This window comes from Hyaena hyaena, unplaced genomic scaffold, assembly GCF_003009895.1.
Source record: "Hyaena hyaena isolate Hyena2069 unplaced genomic scaffold, ASM300989v1 scaffold_226, whole genome shotgun sequence".
Lineage (NCBI taxonomy): Eukaryota > Metazoa > Chordata > Mammalia > Carnivora > Hyaenidae > Hyaena > Hyaena hyaena.
The window spans coordinates 2,128,575-2,148,068 of NW_024080858.1; the positions used below are offsets into that span (position 1 = coordinate 2,128,575).

The 19,494-nt window shown below is 35.8% G+C and overlaps 1 protein-coding gene across 2 annotated transcripts in view; it reads right to left on the reverse strand.

Annotated features, from left to right (window-relative positions):
- The window catches only part of GLRA3 (glycine receptor alpha 3), a 181,539-nt gene that overhangs the window by 126,651 nt on the left and 35,394 nt on the right, over window positions 1-19,494 (reverse strand). For both annotated transcript variants that reach the window (XM_039243238.1, XM_039243239.1), the window contains exon 2: window positions 16,384-16,511. In XM_039243238.1, the coding sequence (XP_039099169.1) occupies window positions 16,384-16,511 (128 nt within the window). The remainder of the gene's footprint in view (window positions 1-16,383; window positions 16,512-19,494) is intronic.

Genomic DNA, 19,494 nt, shown 5'->3' on the forward strand with positions numbered 1-19,494 from the left:
GAAAGTTAATTTTGACAATTTTACCAATATTTTTATTGCTTTTTTTGGAAGAGTGAATTTATAAAGAACATCACTCTGCCATTCCAGAAGTCCCCTATGAGCACATTTAGCATTCATCATAAAAATCAGTAATTTTTGTTTTTATGAGATCCACTTATCCATTCCTTTACTAAATATTTAAAAATTGTGTACACCAAATTGAAGAAGACACAATAAGATTATCATCTAGCTGGGCAGAAGGAATAAGCTCTCATAAATTGTTGAGTACTTCTTGTTACCAGGTGTGTGCTGATTCATAGATACCACTTAATCCATATAACACTGCAAGTGGGTAATATTACACCACTTATCAAACAGGGAATTAAAGCTCTGAGAGGATACATAAGATGCTAATGAATAGCATAGTTAGAATTTGAACCACTGGTCTGATTCTAGGAATCATTTTTTCCCCATCATATCAAGTTGCTCTATGATCTTCACATAACATTACATCCAAAGCATTCCATTATCTGGCTACAGACTTTGTTATTAGACTGATAGATGTGTAAAGCAACAGCACTGAAATATTATGTGGTAGGGGTTAAAATAACTCAGAGATAAACTCTACCTAATAGTCAGATAATGCCACACACAAAAACTAATATATAAGCCTTATCTAAGATGCCTGCCCTTTGCCTTATACTTCTATGCCCTCATCACTAGAGATAATCACTTCAACTTATTTAATAGATTCTCTGGGGATTTACCTAATTTTCTCTAAATAATGAGCTTATTTTGCTACTTTTAATGCTCCCATTTTAGGCATATGTTCTGATACCCACGGCAGATGAGAATTTATTTAGCTTTCTTTAAATCATTATCACCACCTCTCCTGACAGAAGCCTTTGTATATATCCTCCCAGCACAAAGATATGGTTACATTGTCGTTGGTGGTAGATCAGTATCCACTTCTTACATTATGACAAGGTAAATATTGCTTCCAACTAAGCCATGCAATAAATTATGATGACTTTTCTTTCCGGGTAAACATTTTCTTGAGGTTGATAAATGCTTTATGTACTGCTCATAGTTTCCTCCATGTATCATTAAACTACCCACAAGTTCTAAAATGTCTGAATTCTTTTTCTTTTTCTTTTTTAATGTTTATTTATTACTGAGACAGAGAGAAACATAGTATGCGTGGGGGAGGGGCAGAGAGACACGGAGACATAGAATTCGAAGCAGGCTCCAGGCTGTGAACTGTCAGCACAGAGCCGAGCGCCGCTCGAACCCACCGACCGTGAGATCATGACCTGAGCTGAAGTTGGACGCTCAGCGGACTAAACTACCCAGGCGACCCGTAAAGTGTCTGAATTATGTATCAATGTCAGACGCATCAAATATTTTATTAGCTTTTTCTTCCTTTGGATTTATTCCAAAATCAGATTTTTTGCTCTGGAGGGTAGCAGTCATCTTATGATCTTCCATGATCATTATTCTAGGCATTACTTCCATCTCTCTTTTGTGGGAGCTCCTTTCATGGCCCCTCTACTTTCTTTTTACTTGGCTTATTCTTTCATTTTAATGGAATAAATCCTTCAGTAATTTTTTGAGAAATGGTACATAAGGATGTGAAGCTTTTGAGAATTCACTTGTTCACCATTTGTTAATGTCCTTTGATTTTATTTATTTATTTTATTTTTTTAATGTTTATTTTTGAGACAGATAGAGACAGAGCGTGAGTGGAAGAGGGGCAGAGAGAGAGAAAGAGAGAGAGACAGAAGAATCCCAAGCAGGCTCCAGGCTCTAAGCTGTCAGCACAGAGCCCAACGTGGGGCCTGAACTCACAGACTATATATATAAGATCATGACCTAAACCAAAGTCGGAAGTGTAACTGACTGAGCTACCCAGGCACCCCTTAAATGTCCTTTTAATTAACATTTAAATTTGGTAGAAAACTTTAGGTTAGAAATTTTTTTCTGAATTTTAAAGACATTTCTCTATTATTTTTATTTTCTTGCACTGCTGGTCAAAAGTCCAAAGCCATTCAAATTCTTGATCCTTTGTAAAGATAAAAAGGAAGTTCTTTGTACCAATATTAAATAAATAAATAAAAATAAAAATAAATAAATAAATAAATAAAAATAAAAACACTTCACTAGTCAGAATAGTTTAAAATCACTTGTGGTTTTAATTCCCATTTTCTTGATTTCTGGTGCACAATTCTCATCTTTGTGTTTCTACTCATTTTATGATAGCCATTTGTCCTGCTGGGGGAAAGTAGAGGGAAAAAAAACAACAAAATTATTCAAAAATGAAGTCCACAGTTCATAGGCCATTGGATCCTATGCACAGTGAAGCCATTATGAGGATCTTTAAAAAGATGGATGCCTGATTTTTACCATCATGTTATGGCATGCGACTGAGCATTGATATTTTTAAAAGCTCCCCAGATGATTCAGATGTGCAGTGCTGCTGGAAACCACTCAGGAATTCCAGACAAGAAGACATCTGTGCCCACTAATATAGCAGGGCTAAAAATAACCTGAAATATGTCTGGAGGTGAAGAAATAGAGAGAGGGGAGTCAGGACTTAGAAGGCCTTGAAAATTTAAGGCCATTAATATTCACAAGAGTTGCCTATTTTAAGTTTGGTCAACAATGCTAATGAAACAAATAGATGCTGTGCAGTTAGAAAGAGCCCAAAGCCTACTGAGCATCAAGATGCATAGAACATAAAATTAAACAGATAGAGAAGGTAAATTGTTTTAAATACGAAGGATGGATATTTATGAACAAGAAAACTTTGGGGCGCCTGGGTGGCCCAGTTGATTGAGAGACCAACTATTAATTTTGTCTCAGGTCATGATCCCAGAGTCGTGGGATTGAGCCCCAGAGTCTGCTTAAGATATTCTCTCTCGACTCTTGAATGCTGACAAAAAAAGAGGAAAGAAGGAAGAGGGGGGGAGGGGGGGATGGGCATGGAGGAGGACACTTGTGGGGATGAGCACTGAGTGTTATGTGGAAACTAATTTGACAATAAACTATTTGTAAAAAAATAAAATATAAATAAAAAGATATTCTCTCTCTCTCTCTCTGCCTCTCTCACCTGTTCATGCACTCTCTCTCCAAAATAAAAAAAAAAATTTTTAAGCAGAAAACCCTATGAGAATCCTGAATTCCGGAGGTGTGATAATTATTTGGCTACTAGTGGAAAGTTCTTTTTAATATTTCTTTGTTATTTCTAAACATTTACAAATTTGTAAGATGATAAGGATGTCTTATATGTCACTATGTGAGAGAGGAGAAAGCACGAAGCTTTTACTTCATGAATATTTTATGCCATCTCAAGAGAAACATGAAGTCACAATTAGCTGTTAGGTCTTTTTTTTTTTTTTGGCTTATGTAAGTCTAAGGTATTGAACTCTCAACTAGGTACACAGAGTATCTGGAATATTGAAAAGACCAATCTTTCATATTTTCTAGGTTATTCTCTGTTTTCTGAAGAATGCTGAAACTGTGTTATTTTCTTTTGCTGTTAATGGTAATATGAATCTGGGGAATATTGTTTAGCCTGGAATAAACTCTCTTGGGCTCTGTTGACTCACCACCTTTGGAAGATGGAAAACACAGAGCATTGGTATTGGGTTAATTCATCTTCCAATAAAATGCTGATGGAAGTACATCCATGTAGGGGAAGCAGCTGCCACTATAAGATTGTCGGTTCCATCTGACTGTGAACTCTTTGGCTGAAATTGGAATAATTAAAACATCAAGTAGGGGGAGGGTGGGTGGTGGTGGTGATTCCTTTCATTTTAATCTAGCAAGAAGGAGGGTCTTTTTTGGGGGGGCTTTCACTTAATTTCTCATTGAGCATTGAATAAAAAGTGAGGCATTCTTTATTATGTGTTTTTTAATTTCATCATATAAATTTAATTATTTTCCATATAATTTTGGATAGTAGTGCCAAAAAATAGAACAAAGGTGAAAATTCAGCATAGGCTTCGGTGGCCTGAAGTTAGTGGTATCTGTTCAGTTGCATTTCTGTGTCGCTTATGATTTATAGCAAGTCCTAATGAATCCAGGAAGGTTCTGAAAGAAATTGGTAGTAAATACTGTGCTAGGAGGAATCCCCTGAAGTACATGTTTTCTCCCTAAATTGTGGCACTGGTATCCGGAGTTTACCAGAGGGTCACATCTTAAGGTCCGTGAGTGAAATAAGGAAAATAACATGTTTCCACAGAAGAGCAACGGAGAAGGAGGAGTGACTAATTGAAGCTTTCACTTCTACTTAGGAACATGATGTTTAATATTATATGAAACAGACTTCAGCCCTGGCCTCTTCAACATGACTCTAATCACACATAGAAAGCTCCTCCTAAAGACAGAAAGTCAGACTGGTTTCAAAGTTTAAATTCCATGAGGTAGGAAAGTAAATCCCAGCGATCTGAGGCCTAAGCATTAGCATTTATTCCCTGGTTATCAGATGTGCTCTTTGCCTGATGATTAGAACACACATGAGTGCTATGTTGTTCCCATTTGACTACTTACGTGTGTATTCTCTTCTTCGGCAGGAAGAAAGGCCAATGAGTTTAAGCACTAAACCTTAATTCCAAATTTCAAAAATAGAGCAGACATTCAAATATTTGTGTGTATTTTGTGTGTGTGTGTGTGTGTGTATATATATATAATATGTTATTATATATAATTATATTTTATTTTAAGGTTTATTTATTTTAAGGCAGAGAGAGTGTGTGATCAGAGGAGGGGCAGAGAGAGAGGAAGAGAGAGAGAATCCCAGGAAGGCCCTGCACCGTCAGTGCAGAGCCTGACACAGGGCTCTATCCCACAAACCATGAGATCATTACCTGAGCCGAAACCAAGAATCAGAAGCTTAACCAACTGAGCCACTCAGGAGCCCCTATAAGATTTTATTTTAAAAAAATTGAAAAATCATATTAGAAGTATACAATAACTTGAGAATAAGAGTCATTGTTTTTAAGCACAGTCCTGGGCTATCATGGAATTTCTTTGATGAGATCCAAAGGTATTTGAAATTTACTTTATGGATATGAGGCAGCCATGACAGATTTCTCATCATGGTTGTGTAGTGAACCAACACAACACAGGGGGTAGCTGAGTGGGTGGCCAAAGCATTGAGACAGAGAAAACAGCAGTTTATTGTTACAGTCCAGTTGGGAGGTAGAATGGCCCTGACCTAGGCAGTATCAGTGTAGATGGATTACAAAGAATGAAATGGATGCAGTACCATAATGTTTATGAAGCACCATATTCTATACTTTAAGCTTCTGGTCTGTGGCAGATCAGAGCAGCAGTCTTAGAGTAATCTTTCTACTGTAGCCATTGATAGGTATATTCAATAATTTTGTAGAGAATGAAGCTCAGAGAAGATTGTAAATATTCTAGTGCCATTACAGAGAGCACCTGTTTAGCAGTCCTTGGCCAATCTGCTACTTTTCTGTGCCAGTGCAAAAGCTGTTAAATCCATCTAGTACACTGCTATGTTTAGCAACAGAGCAAATAATTGCTATAGCATCCATATGGCAAATTGTGCCTTTAAATTGTTCATTACATTAGCCACTGTTGGCCTAAAAAGCAAGCAGCAGTAGTTGCAGATGTTTTCAGCAACATGTTTTCTTTTAGATGTCCCTCAAAGAAATAGAATATGCCTTTTAAATTCAGAGATGGATAAAGGCAAAGTGGCAAAGTACATTGCAGACCCTTGGCAATTACATTATTGCTATTCATACTAGGGAAAAATTGTTCACAAGGCAAATCTCAAGCAAACAAACAAAGAAAAAACAAAAAGCAGCCCAAGTGTTCATGAAGATGATTCCAAAAAATTGTTAATGTAATGTTGCATTAAAACCTCACCCTTTTTAAAGATACAGAATGCAGTTGAAATACTAAATCTCAGAAAATTTTTGTATTTACATTTATATGCATGTATAGATGTATGTATATGTCACACATATACATGTAGTCAGGTCACTAGGAAAAATGTTATTTTTTGGTTGATAAAAGTAAATGTGAGGATTTTAAATCCAGATGTTAAATCATTTGTTAGATACTTGAAAAAAATTTTGAAATGGCAAAAAAACAGGATGCAGTTTCTTCTCCCTGTTCCCTTCCTTCTGTTTTATTTCTGAAAATGTCTTAAAGCCATTCCTTCAGCCAATACCAGATAGGAGTCCATGTCGGGATGGCTATGGGAAGGGTGGATAAGCTAGATAGGATGAGAAGCACACCTGGGAAGAAGGGATCCACAGCAAACTGGGATGTTGTAGCCAGAGTGAGTGAGCAGGATGTTCCTACAGTGGGGTATCTGGAGCTGGTGTGGAGGCAGATTTCTTACCGTCAGACGAGGAAGTTAAAATATGGAAACTCAGAAGCTAGAATAAACCAATGGCATCAGAGATATCAGTGTGAATCGTGCTTTTCAAGAGAAGTGAAGATAGAGATGTAAATTAATAAGTATATGAATATATATGTGTGTATGTATATACCTGTATATATGTAAATATGTGTAGATAGATAGATAGATAGATAGGTAGATAGATAGATAGATAGATACTGGAATACACCAACTTAATCAATTAATCAAAGTGAGCATTAACAGTGAAGGCAAAAATTAACATGGTCCACCATCTGATAAAATGCAATCAGGACAAAGTATGACTTCTCTGACATTTTTATTAAGATGCATTACCTAAATTGAAACTCGAAGAAAATTACTGATGCAAACTGAAGTACAGTCTGTTAAATAAAGAAATAATAATGTGTTTTTTAAATGTCATGATCATGACAGTCATTGAAAGAATGAAGTTCTGGTTCAAATTGTATAAAACAAGGAGAAATGACCACTAAATGCAAGACATGATTCTAAACTGGATCTTTTTGCTATGAAGCCATTATTCAGGTAATTGGTAGAATTTGAATGGGGGTCCACGAATTAGATGGTAACAATATATTCATGTTAATTTTCTTGTTTCAATGGTCAGATTGTGGTTGTTTAAGAGAATGTTCTTATTTGTATGATATTCTCGAGTATTGGGGCATCAGGTCAACAACTTACTTTCAAGTGGTTCAGGAAAAAGAAGTTTTGTGCTATACTTGTAAATCTTCTTTTAACTTGAGATTTTTAAAAAGAAAAAAAGAAAAATTACTACAGAAAAATACATTAAAAACTAAAAATCAAAGGCAACATAAGATATAGAGCATACCAATGTAAATTTGTGAGCATTTCAGGTGAACATTTATAGTTTTGGAAAGATTTATTATTAAAGAGATTTTTCTTGCTAAAATGACCTTGTATTATGTAAAAATGCAAGTAGAAAATATACCTTTTTCAAAAAACAATTGAATTTTATTCAAGGACAGTAATGCCTGGATGAATAGAAATAGTTAAAATGGGTAAGGAAGATGCTAATACTTTGCCTGGAAAAAAAAAAAAACAGGCAGGAAATGAGTTTCAGGTACAGATGCCATCCTGGGGATAGAATGTGTTATAGCAGAATAGACCTTTTGAAACCTAGATTTGTGATGTGGGAGAAAGGGATTAATATAGGAAAATATTACAGATGAAAAGACAGAAACCACAAAGACATTGTGAAGACAAACAATGTTATTTCTAAATAAAGAAAGTAACCATTGGAAATAGAACAAAGCAAAACAAAAAGCCCCCAACAAATATGTGATAAATGTTTAGGAGGAATATGTAATTGAGTGATTGCTAAGAGAATACTTTCTGCCTGGCTCCAAATTACACTTCAGTGTTTTGAAAGACCAGCTGGGGTGCAAACAATAGGGTCAAAAGAAATAAGTAAACTCTAGAAAAAGCTGGTAAAATGGTCTAGTGAAATAATATTTTATTGTCTTTGGATATACATTTATTTGCTATTCAATTGCTTTTTCATCTGTTAAACTGGCTTCTGGTTGCAAATGCTCCTGGATGCTTCTGTTTCAAGATGGAAAATTGAACATAGTTTTCTTTCTCTCTGAGGACCTAAAATGATGTTATCAAATAAAAATGATACTAAACATATCCCACCAAAGAGAATGAGAGGAAAGTCATAATTAGTTTAATAACCTAAAATACAGAAGGCAGAAGAAAATGGTTGATGGAGCAAAGCCTAAAAGAAATGCAGGTTAAGACTGAGTGGAGAAGGGCGAGCTACCCAGGGAGAAACAGAGCGTGGGGTCATCCTCTGAATGAAAGGAAGAAGGTATTTAAAAGGGGTCTGCAGAGAGAGAGGCCATGGGAACCTGTCTCAGAAATTCTCTGCTTCCCATCCAGGGGCACCTGGGTAGCTCAGTCAGTTAAGCGTCCAACTTTTGCTTTCAGCTCAGATAATGATCTTATGGTTCCTGAGATCAAGCCCTGTGTCTGACAGCGTGGAGTCTGCTTGGGATTCAGTCTCCCTTTATCTCTGCCTCTTGCTTCAAAACTAAATAAATAAACTAAAAAAAAAAAAAAGAAGTTCTCTGCTTCCCATCCTCTTTTTTTTTTTTTTTTTTTTTTGAGAGTCAGAGAGAGAGAGCATGAGCAGGGGAGGGTCAGAAAGAGGGAGATACAGAATCCGAACACAGGCTCCAGGCTCTGCACTGGCTGTCAGCACAGAGCCAGACGCGGGGCTCGAAGCCATGAACCGTGAGATCATGACCTGAGCCGAATTCGGACGCTTAACCGACTGAGCCACCCAGGCGCTCCTCCCATCCATTTTTCTACAGAGCAGGAATGGCCTGGGGTTTATCTCTAAGAAATTCTTGAAGGCATGGAAAAAAATATATTTTCTAACATAGTTCACTAAGGTGATTGGAAATAATATTGTTCTGTGAATCAATGCTGACTTTCTGAAATTGCTTAATTTTCCAGCTTTATTGAGATATGATTGACATAACACATTGTTCATCGTGCATACTGTGTTGATTTGATACACGTACATATTGCAATATAATTACCACTGTAGCATTTAGCTTCCATCTCCATCATGTCACATAATTACTATTTCTTTTTTGTGGTGAGAACATTATTGATCTACCCACTTAACAACTTTTAAATATATAATACAGTATTAGGTGTAACCACAAGGCTGTGCATTAGATTGCCAGAATTTATTCAACTTCTAACTCTTTGCAAAAAGTTTAAAAAAACCAAAAAGATGATCAGAGAAAACAGTTCCTGATAGTACTTTAAAACTATAGCTGTCTGTATTTTGGCATCAGGGGGACCTCAGACCAAAGCTTCATCGACACTCAACAATCATCTAAAGCACAATTCTGTTCAGTGCAAGAATGTCCCTGTCAGATTTCCCTGTCTAGTGAGAGAAATAGCAGAAAACCACCTCCTTATAACACACACACACACACACACACACACACACACACACACACCAGGCAAAACCTGTATCAGCACCCAAATCAACTTAATCTCTCCTGAACTACAGAGTGTTTTGATCACATATAAGGTAACTAGCAGCTTAAAGAGTGAACAAGATGAACAAACATAATTTTTCCTGCAGGAAGAAAAGAGAAATCATCAGGCAGAAAAGGAAAACAGAAGAGGTAGAATACAAATTGAGGCACTAAATTAGAGGTCTAGTTAGTGTCAAGGAATCTTCTACTGCTTTCTTTGTAAGAGGCCTGGATACCAATCAGACAGGTACCTACTGAAGTAACCAATTTTACCTTTGGAGGGTTTGCCTCAAAGAAGTATAGCTGTGAACAAAGATTGTTGAGACAAGGAAGGGCTGCTTCCCATCACTAATATTTTTAGACAATTGAATTTTTACCAAGTTCAGGTATCTGTTCTTTACTCTTGTCATATACAAAACAGCTAAACATACAAAATAGCACCTGCCTAGCAACCTGTAACACAACTTCCATGACTTCACATTCAAGGAAAATGGTTTAGGATAAAAGTGACTGTGAAGACACCAAAATACAAGCACAGAATTAAAATCTTCCCAAACATTCCAAATGACACCATGTGAGGGGCACCTGGATGACTCGGTTGGTTAAACATCCAACTCTTGAGTTAGGCTCAGGTCATCATCTCATGGTTTGTGGGATCAAGTCCTGCATCAGGCTCTGCACTTACAGCATGGAGCCTGCTTGCGATTCTGTCTCCCTCTCTCTCTGCCCTTCTCTGTCTTTCTGTCTCTGTCTGTCTATCTGCCTGTCTCTGTCTCAAATATATAAACATCAAATGACACCATGTAAAATATCAAAGAGTCTTTTATGGAATAAATCTGAATAGTCCTTAAATATAAAGGAAAAAAGACAAAAGGGTAAAGGGTATGAGTGGGAGTATGTTAGACACAGATGACAAAAAAATCAGAATTTTTTTTAACAGAGAGTGTTGTTTTGGAGAATAACACAAAACTATGCTAGCATAAGCCATCCTTTTTTAAAAAAAAATATGCATAGTTAGAAAAAATGGGCTATATGTAAGTGAGCAATACTAAATAATACTAAATGTCAGTAGGCAATGGAACAATATCTAACAAACTTTTCAGCTAGAATTCTGTAACTTGATAATTGTCTAAAGTTACTTCAATGTCAAATGTATAAACAAGAGATTATCATGTATTCAATGATAAAAAGAAATGAGCTATCAAACCACAAAAAGACATGGAGGATCTTTAAAAGCATATCATCAGTCTCCAAAGTCTTCACATATAGCATTCCACCTAGATGACTTTCTGGAAAAAACAAAACTCAACAGACAGAAAAAGATCAGTGGTTGCCAGAGATTTGGGTGGAGAGGGAGAGAGTGACATTCACAGCTGAAGCACAGGGGACTTTGAGGAGAGTGAAATTCTTCTATGTGATACAGACATGATGGTTACATGTGGGTTACTCATTTGTCAAAAGCCACAAAATGTACATCAAGAGTGAACCCTAATGTAAACAATGACTTTAGTTCATAATAATAATACATCATTAACTGTTGATGAATAGTTATTCAGTAGTTAATCAATATTAATTTATCAGTTCTAACTAATGTATCACACTAATACAAGAGGTAAACAATAGGGGAAATTGTGGGGGATGGGAGAGGATATGTGAGAATTCTCTGTACTTTCCAATCAATTTTTCTGTAAACCTAAAACCGCTCTTTAAAGAGTCTAGAAATTAAACAAACAAAAAAAGATGATCAGAAAGTGTATTTTTAACTTACTCCTGTTCTGAAAACGAAGAAGTGTTTTATTGTATCTTTACATATGTGGAAAGAGATAGAAATAAAATTTAAAAAAAAAGAAAGAAACCTTGGAAACTAAAAAAAGGGTTGGATATAAATATGAATTCGAGAAACTGCTGGGTACAAGGATTTGGGGGGCATCACATAAGTTAGTTGTCTGGCCATCCAAGCCAGTAACATGACTGGCTCTGGGGACTGTGTGGTTCAGGCTGGAGGGCAATGCTTCCTGTCACTGCGCGTCTTTCGTTTCTACTTTTCCCTAGACAGGAACAGATCTAGAGAAAGGACTTCAAATTCCAGGAAAGATGTAGTGTGGTCTGCCTACCATTTTTGTTTTTTTAAAATGGAAGCAATAGTTCCTATACATATCATCTCTGTCCTCTAAGGCCACATTTTTGAAAGCATGATTTATGCAAAACTCTAATTTCTGTTGAAGGGTCAACAAGTTCAATGACATGTGGAGCTTTATTTGTGAATTTGTTTTAGCAGACTCAGATCATTTCCAAACCCAGTTGTTGTTATTTCGTGTATTCTTTATATAATTGCTCAACAAATCAGGGGCGCCTGGGAGGCTCAGTTAAGTGTCCGACTTCGGCTCAGGTAATGATCTCACCGTCTGTGGGTTCAAGCCCCACATAGGGCTCTGTGCTGACAGCTCAGATCCTGGAGACTGCTTCAGATTCTGTCACCCTCTCTCTCTCTGCTCCTCCCCTGCTCACCCATGCCCTGTCTCTCTCTGTCTCTCAAAAATAGATAAATGTTTAAAAATTTTTTAAAAAAGAAATCATTGTATTTAACAGAAGTAGGATATAATAGAGATTTGAAGTTGTTTTCATACTCAAATTATCCTAAAGGCAAAGAGATTTTTTTTTTTGAGAAACATGATTCTTTTTTTTTTTTTAAATATCACACTGATAAACTGAAGCATTTTATTTTATTTTATTTTTTAATGTTTTATTTATTTTTAGGAGAGAGAGAGAGAGAAAGCGTGAGCAGGGGAGGATCAGAGAGAGAGGGGGTCACAGACTGAAACAGGCTCCAGGCTCTGAACTGGCAGTCAGCACAGAGCCCGACGCAGGGCTCGAACCCACGAACCGTGAGGTCATGACCCAAACGAAAGTCGGACGCTTAACAGACTAAGCCACCCAGGCGCCCCAAGAAACATGATTCTTATAAAAGCTTAAGTAAGTTATGAATATTCTGGAGGGGGAAAGAACAGTTGTTTAATTAGTGAAAAAGAAAGAATATTGGTGAGTCAGGCATTTGAATATTTTAATTTCTTTCAACAGTTCTTATTTTAGGTAGCCAATAGTTATATTTAATTTAATTACTAAGATAATTTTTGATAGAAGAGATTGTCCTATCTGTGCTCGGTACCAATTTAAAGTGTTTTCAGAAAATTATTTATTCCTACTTTTGTGTGGTATGTTTTAATAACATATTTAAAACATTTAATCTTAACAGGTCAGATTTTCTAAAGGTGTAGGCATTTTTTAGAGAAAAATACAAACATACTGTGATTTACATTACAGAAAAATGTCTATATCTAGATTTTTTATTTTAGCAGTATATAAAAGAATAAAGTCAAAGTAACATTTTAACAAAAGTGTTTTATATTTTTAAATAGTTGTTCTCCACTATGGCCCAAAAGATAAATTCCCTTTTGACGTATATGTACCCATGAAAACAAATTTAAAATCAGTATTCCAGAAATAAATTTCCCAATAATGCATTTAACCTGGAATAATTCATATTATTTTTAAATGTTTATATTTTGAAAGGTGAAGAAAATACTATCACATTGTTATTATAATTTTCACTGAAGTGATTGCTAATGAGGTTGAACATTCTTATTTATTCTCTGTAAATTGTCTAAAGTTAATAAAAGATTTTGTTTTTCTCTTACAAAATTTTTAAATCCCTGAGAAGTTAAACACCCCTGAGAGGTTTATTTTCTAAGGCTTTTATATTTTGAAAACACTTGCCTATTGTCTGAGTGATTATCCAAGTCACTAAATTAATTTCTAGATTTATTTTCTTAACATTTTAATTTATGAAGATGTGGGGACGAAATCATTCAAGTTATTGTAATACATTATTACATCTGCTTTGACAAATTCCCATCCCTATACTTTTAAAAAAAATATTTAATTTTGCTTACCTATTTGAAAAAAAAAAAAAAGACTAGTGGAGTATCACATATCACGTTATTGATGCTCATGTTCCGAAAATCTTACCGTATTAATTCCTTGTCTTTGGCAAACTGAGAGGCAGAGTATATATACTAAATACTATAAGTTAGTTTATTTGATTAGCCAAGTAAATCCTTTTTAAAAAAAATAGACAAAGGGGCTGGGGCGCCTGGGTGGATTAGTCGGTTAAGCGTCCGACTTTCGCTTAGGTCATGATCTTGCGGTTCGTGGGTTCGAGCCCCGCGTCGGGCTCTGTGCTGACTGCCAGCTCAGAGCCTGGAGCCTGTTTCAGAGTCTGTGACTCCCTCTCTCTCTGACCCTCCCCTGCTCACGCTGTCTGTCTGTCTGTCTGTCTGTCTCTCTCTCTCTCTCCCTCCTAGAAATAAATGAAAAAAAAGTAAAATAAAAATAGACAAAGGGGAAAAAATCAATATGGCAGGGTCATGGGGGGGAAGGGTGGCACATTGTAGTTGTAGTCTTGTGACATACTACACAGAAAAACTGAGTTAAATATTGCCAGAACAGTTTCTTCACCTTCCACTTCTGTCTGATGAAGTTATTTTCTTAGAGGACTGGTAGGTGTCTGGGTACCTGACAAAAGAGGGGCTGATCTCATCATCTTCTGGTAAGTCTTGTATTTAGTTTGTTAGGACCTTCATACCTCAAAAATATTTAAATGTATTTCATTTATATTTCAGTATTGGGCAACAAAATGGTAGTCAAAGGATTTTGATGTTATTTTATTCAACAAAAGGAAACTGTTGAATGTGCTGAATTCAGGGAGGAAGCTGAGAGCGTTCCCCAGAGACAACAATATTTGACTGGAAAATCAAGAGTGTTCGCTAAGAACGAATCCATTAAGTTATCGGTTTTAATAAACTAACATTACGGTGATCAAATGAGCGTCCACTTGTTTTTCTGATATTTAGAGTACAAAATAATCCAATTCTCTGTCTCTTTTTCTCTCTGCCCCTCTCCTGCTTGCTTGTTCTCTTTCTCTCTCTCAAAAATAAATAAATAAACATTTAAAAAAATCTCCTCACCTCTAAACTGTTTTTGATTATCACCTAGTTTTTAGAAATGTATTTTTATTTTTAAAAAAATCACTATGTTTTTAAAGCAAGACCAAATCTTTCCAGTCCTTTCCTGGTCTCACATGTAAATAGTAATATTAATCACACTGAAGATGGTTTAAAATTTCCTTTGTTGGTTAAATGGTTGAAATGATAAAATGAAGGAAACTTTCCAAGAAAGCAGCAAAGGCGCTGGGACCATTATTTGTGTGGTTAGTAACTTACCTATATTTTTATTAAGACCTCCGCTGTCTGTTTATGTGAGTTTTAAAGTGTTCACAGATATTTAAAAATAGAATATATTTTTCTCTTTAGTTTTCAGTGAAAACAAAGCAATGCTGTGAATCATTGAATAGAATAATCATAATGAATCCACTAATTGCTAATTATGTTTCTTGCTGTTTATTAATATGACAACTGCATATATTTCGAGGTCAAATCAAAGTTAGTTCTCAACCTAATTCAGGGATACTGCTGTTCTTCAATTTGTAAAAGATCCTCATAATGTTGAAATCTCTTGTTTCATTTGTATCTGATATCTCTTAAGCTGTGCTATTTTCTCATGGCTTTACATTTAGTGTTTTCTTCTTGTACAGTTAAAAATATTTATGGCCAAAATGCTTAAATCAAGAAATGCAATCTACAATTTAAATGTGAAAATTATTGGGCGCCTGAGTGGCTTAGTCGGTTGAGCGTCCGACTTTCGCTTAGGTCATGATCTCGCGGTTTGTGGGTTCGAGCCCAGCGTCGGGCTCTGTGCTGACTGCCAACTAGGAGCCTGGAGCCTGTTTCAGAGTCTGTGCCTCCCTCTCTCTCTGACCCTTCCCTGCTCACGCTGTCTCTCTCTCTCTCCTAGAAATAAATAAAAAAACATTAAAAAAAATGTGAAAATTATTTTGAAATTGAAGAAATTCATAGTTTTTTTACTTACAAGTTATCAACAAATTTTACACCTTTTTTTTCCTCCTACTACCCATTCTTGATATTTATTGTCCTCTCTAAATAATTCTTAAACCACTGCTAAGCAATTCTTCTTTTTTCTCCCATAAGAACAAATTCAGGAAAAAAAATAATGATTTAGACTAAACTGTATTTCTTTTCACCTTTAAGGATAAAAATAGCTTAACTGAGTCTCATGAAAAAGGTATGTATTCTTATTATTTGGATTATTTTCTTTATTGAATAGAATATTATTCAAGAGATATTAAATAAATACAGACATGGAAGTAGCTTTCTAATCTTTTATCCTAGGACATATTGTGGTTCTGGGCAATCTACATACGACACATATAAGTATGCTGCTTTTCAGTATATTAAACAAAAGAATAAAAGAGGGATTTCTTAAACTGACAATTACCCTCTTTTCTTCACATTTAAGCAAAACATTTGGTCGAAGGAATAATTTTTGAAATGTTATCAGTAGCTTTTAGTTATCCAGACTCTTTTTCCAGTACATAAATTCAACAACTGTTTGATTCTCCACATATAAAAGAGTCTTGCTGTGGGGAATTTAAAATATGGTTTATTGCCACCTTTAAAGAAGCTTCTAGTCCAGTGAGTGGAATATATGCATGTGTGTGTGTAAATATATATATGTAAAAATATATATGTAAAAAATATACATATGTATATACGTATACATATATATATGTAGTTTCCTAAAATGAATCATCATGACAATAAGCATCATAACAAGGAAAGAAGGGCAAACACTATTGGTTCAAAGAAGACTAATTCTGAGAACTACTAACATAAGAATAGATTTTTTTTCTTTCAAAACATATCTTTGCATAATACAGTACTTGGAATATTACTGGAAATAAGCATTAGAATTTTTGTGGAATCAATCTGAAAATTTATCTTGTTTAATAATATTCAAAACACATTTCAAATATAATGGTAAGTAGATAATTACCTTTAAAATTGGGTCTGATTCTGGCATCATACCCTGATGTCCTCCCCATTAATTTATCCAGAAAGTCAGAAGGTGACATTGGAGCACTTCGAGATCTTGCACTTTCTGTTTCCTTTGTTGCAACCAAGCTATAAATGAGAAGAACATTCAGATATTACAGAAAATGACAACCAAAAGTCTTCCTAACGATTGTCACTATAAATAGAGAATTAAAAAATGGTAGGGGCGCCTGGGTGGCTTAGTCGGTTAAGCGTCCGACTTTCGCTTAGGTCATGATCTCGCGGTTCGTGGGTTCGAGCCCCGCGTCGGGCTCTGTGCTGACTGCCAGCTCAGAGCCTGGATCCTATTTCAGAGTCTGTATCTCCCTCTCTCTCTGACCCTCCCCTGCTCACGCTGTCTCTCTCTCTCTCTCTCTCTCTCTCTCCTAGAAATAAATAAAAATATTTTTTAAAAATGGTAAGCAAAAAAGTACCTTTTAAAACAAAAAGAAAAACTTTTATATGTTTTATGTAGTATATATTCTATATATTATTTACTATATGGTAAATATTATTGTAATGACAGATTGGTCTTTATAGATCTATAGACCTATAGACAGATCGATCTACAGTCAAGTATTTATAAGGTTTCACAAGTGTTCAGCCCAAAGGTCAGAGGTGACATTATTTTAAGTCTGGAAACAAAGCCACTCCCAAATTATTAGACTTTCAAAATTTGTATTTACCCAAACTTGACTTCTAATTGGAATTTTTAGTTAAAAGAAAGCTTAGTGATTCAGGATAAGAAAAAAATGAAAGTTCGGTTGTGAAATACAATTCTCTTTGCTTTTACTGAGGGGATAAACATCACCTTTCAAGTTTTGTAACTTCTTCTCAATGGTAATAAAACTTCTGTCCTACAGACTAAACAATGATGTTCTCTTTTTTTCAATTAGATGCTTCCTATATTAGTAACATCCTCAGTTAAATTCATTCTGCTTTCATCTTGTGTCATTCATCTACAGTACATTTTGTTCAGATCTAAAATCTGTGCACTAAGATTGAGAAATTACCATAAATGTGGTCAGTGCACCTGGCATTATACAATGAGAACGTGTGTCTGGGAAAAGTAAAGAGCCACTGCACTCTTTTTCATTTGAATGTTTGTTTGTTTTATGCAGCTCTCATTCTAGATGCCCACACGTGTCACTGCACCCCACCCAGCTCCTCATTTACCTCGTTGGTCCACGTAAGGCCTGGGCCTGCTTGCTAAGATCAAATGATTCTTTTCATTGGAGGCGCTTTGCTCAGGGAAGTGAAACAGACTTCCTGAGCACACATGTGTTTGAAACTGATATATTTAAGCTGATGTTACTTCCCAGAGATTGTCAATCTTCATATCCTCCCGGCTCTGTCACTCATCTCAGAGCATCACCAACCCCTGAACCTCTGTGGTCACAGCTTGATCTCAGCAGTATCAAGTTCCTCCTGCCAGAGTTTTTAATAAGTAGTGAAAAAGGGTCTTACAGCCATCACTGTGAAATTGTCTACCACAGACATAGGCACAATTTTAAAATCCAATATCAATCATAATGTGACAGTGACATTTCTGAACGTGTAAGATCACCGCTAATGGCATCCATGAACTACTGCACAGTTCTAAAGGTTCTATGTAGTTCTGGACATTCAAAGTCACTTATCTGCCCAGCGGCTCTCTCTCTCTGTCTTTTGTGCTTTTTCCATGAGCAGAAGCTTCTCCTATCTCTATCCTTTTGGCTCCATATTACTTTATGACCCTTCATCTCTGATTATTACTGGTCAGTTGAACTCTCTGTCACCATAATCTCTGGAAAGTTTATTCTAATGTTATAGTAATAGTAATAATCATAATACCGTAAAGATCCACTATGTTCTCAATAACTCTAGAACTTTCTCTACCATCTGGTTTTAACTTTCACCTGTCCTCTTAAGCAGCATTTGCTCATTTTCCATGGCCCAAGAACATAGGGCAGGAAGGCATAGCCAGGGTTCTCATAACTACAGATTGCTGCTTCTAAACCATTCCCTGTATTTCTTTTGCAAAATCGTCCCTTCCGTTATCAGAAAATAAACTTCTACATTCTACTACCAACAAATACACTGACTTTCCTGGATCTGGACCAATAATACAATGCCCCTCACCTTTAAAAAACAAAATAGAACACTATGTATGCTAAAGTGATAATCATCACATTTTGCGCTGCATGGGGGAGATTATTCTAGATTATGCAAGTCATCCCTACATGCAATGATGTGTATCTTTATAAGAGAGAGGCAGAGGCATATTTGATTATAGACAGAAACAGGAACGCAATGTGACCATGCAGGCAGAGACTACAGTGATGTAGCCACAGACAAGGAATGCCAGCCGTCAATAGAAGCTACAAAAAGGAAGAAGCAGATTTTCCCCTAGAGCCTGTGGAGGGCACTTGGTCCTACTCACACCTTGTTTTGGGCCCAGTGAACGGACTTCAGACTTCTGGCCTCCAGAACTATGGAAGAGTAAGTTACTCTTGTTTGTGTTATTTGTTATAGTGGACAGAGAAAACTAGCAGGTTATTTTCCAGTGAGTTTTTCATTAAGTTATTCCACTTCCCAACACCAGAATTACTCTTTTGTTCTTTTCTATAATTTCTATCTCTTCATTGGTATATTTTGTATTCATGGAGATATTATTGTCATATGTTTTGTTTTTAGTTCTTTAAACATGGTTTCCTTTAGTTTTTATTATTGTATTTAAAATAGCTGATTTAAAGTCTTTGTCCAGTAATTCCACTCTCTTTGCTTTCTTAGAGCAGATTCTATTGATTGCCTTTTTTCCCCTGCACATGGGCCACACTTTTTTTTCCTTTGAATGACTCATAATGTTTTTACTGAAAACTGGACATTTTAGATAATATAAGACAGTAACTCTATAAATCATCTCATCTCTCCTCCATAAGGTTTCTTATTGTTGCTGGGATTTTTGTTTGTCTTTAATTGGTTTTTCTAAACTAATTCTGTAAAGTCTGTCTGAGTAGCTTAGAGGTCATCTCATAATTAGACAGGGATTTTCTTAAATTCCTAAAACCAATGTATCTCCCAGTATTTTCTG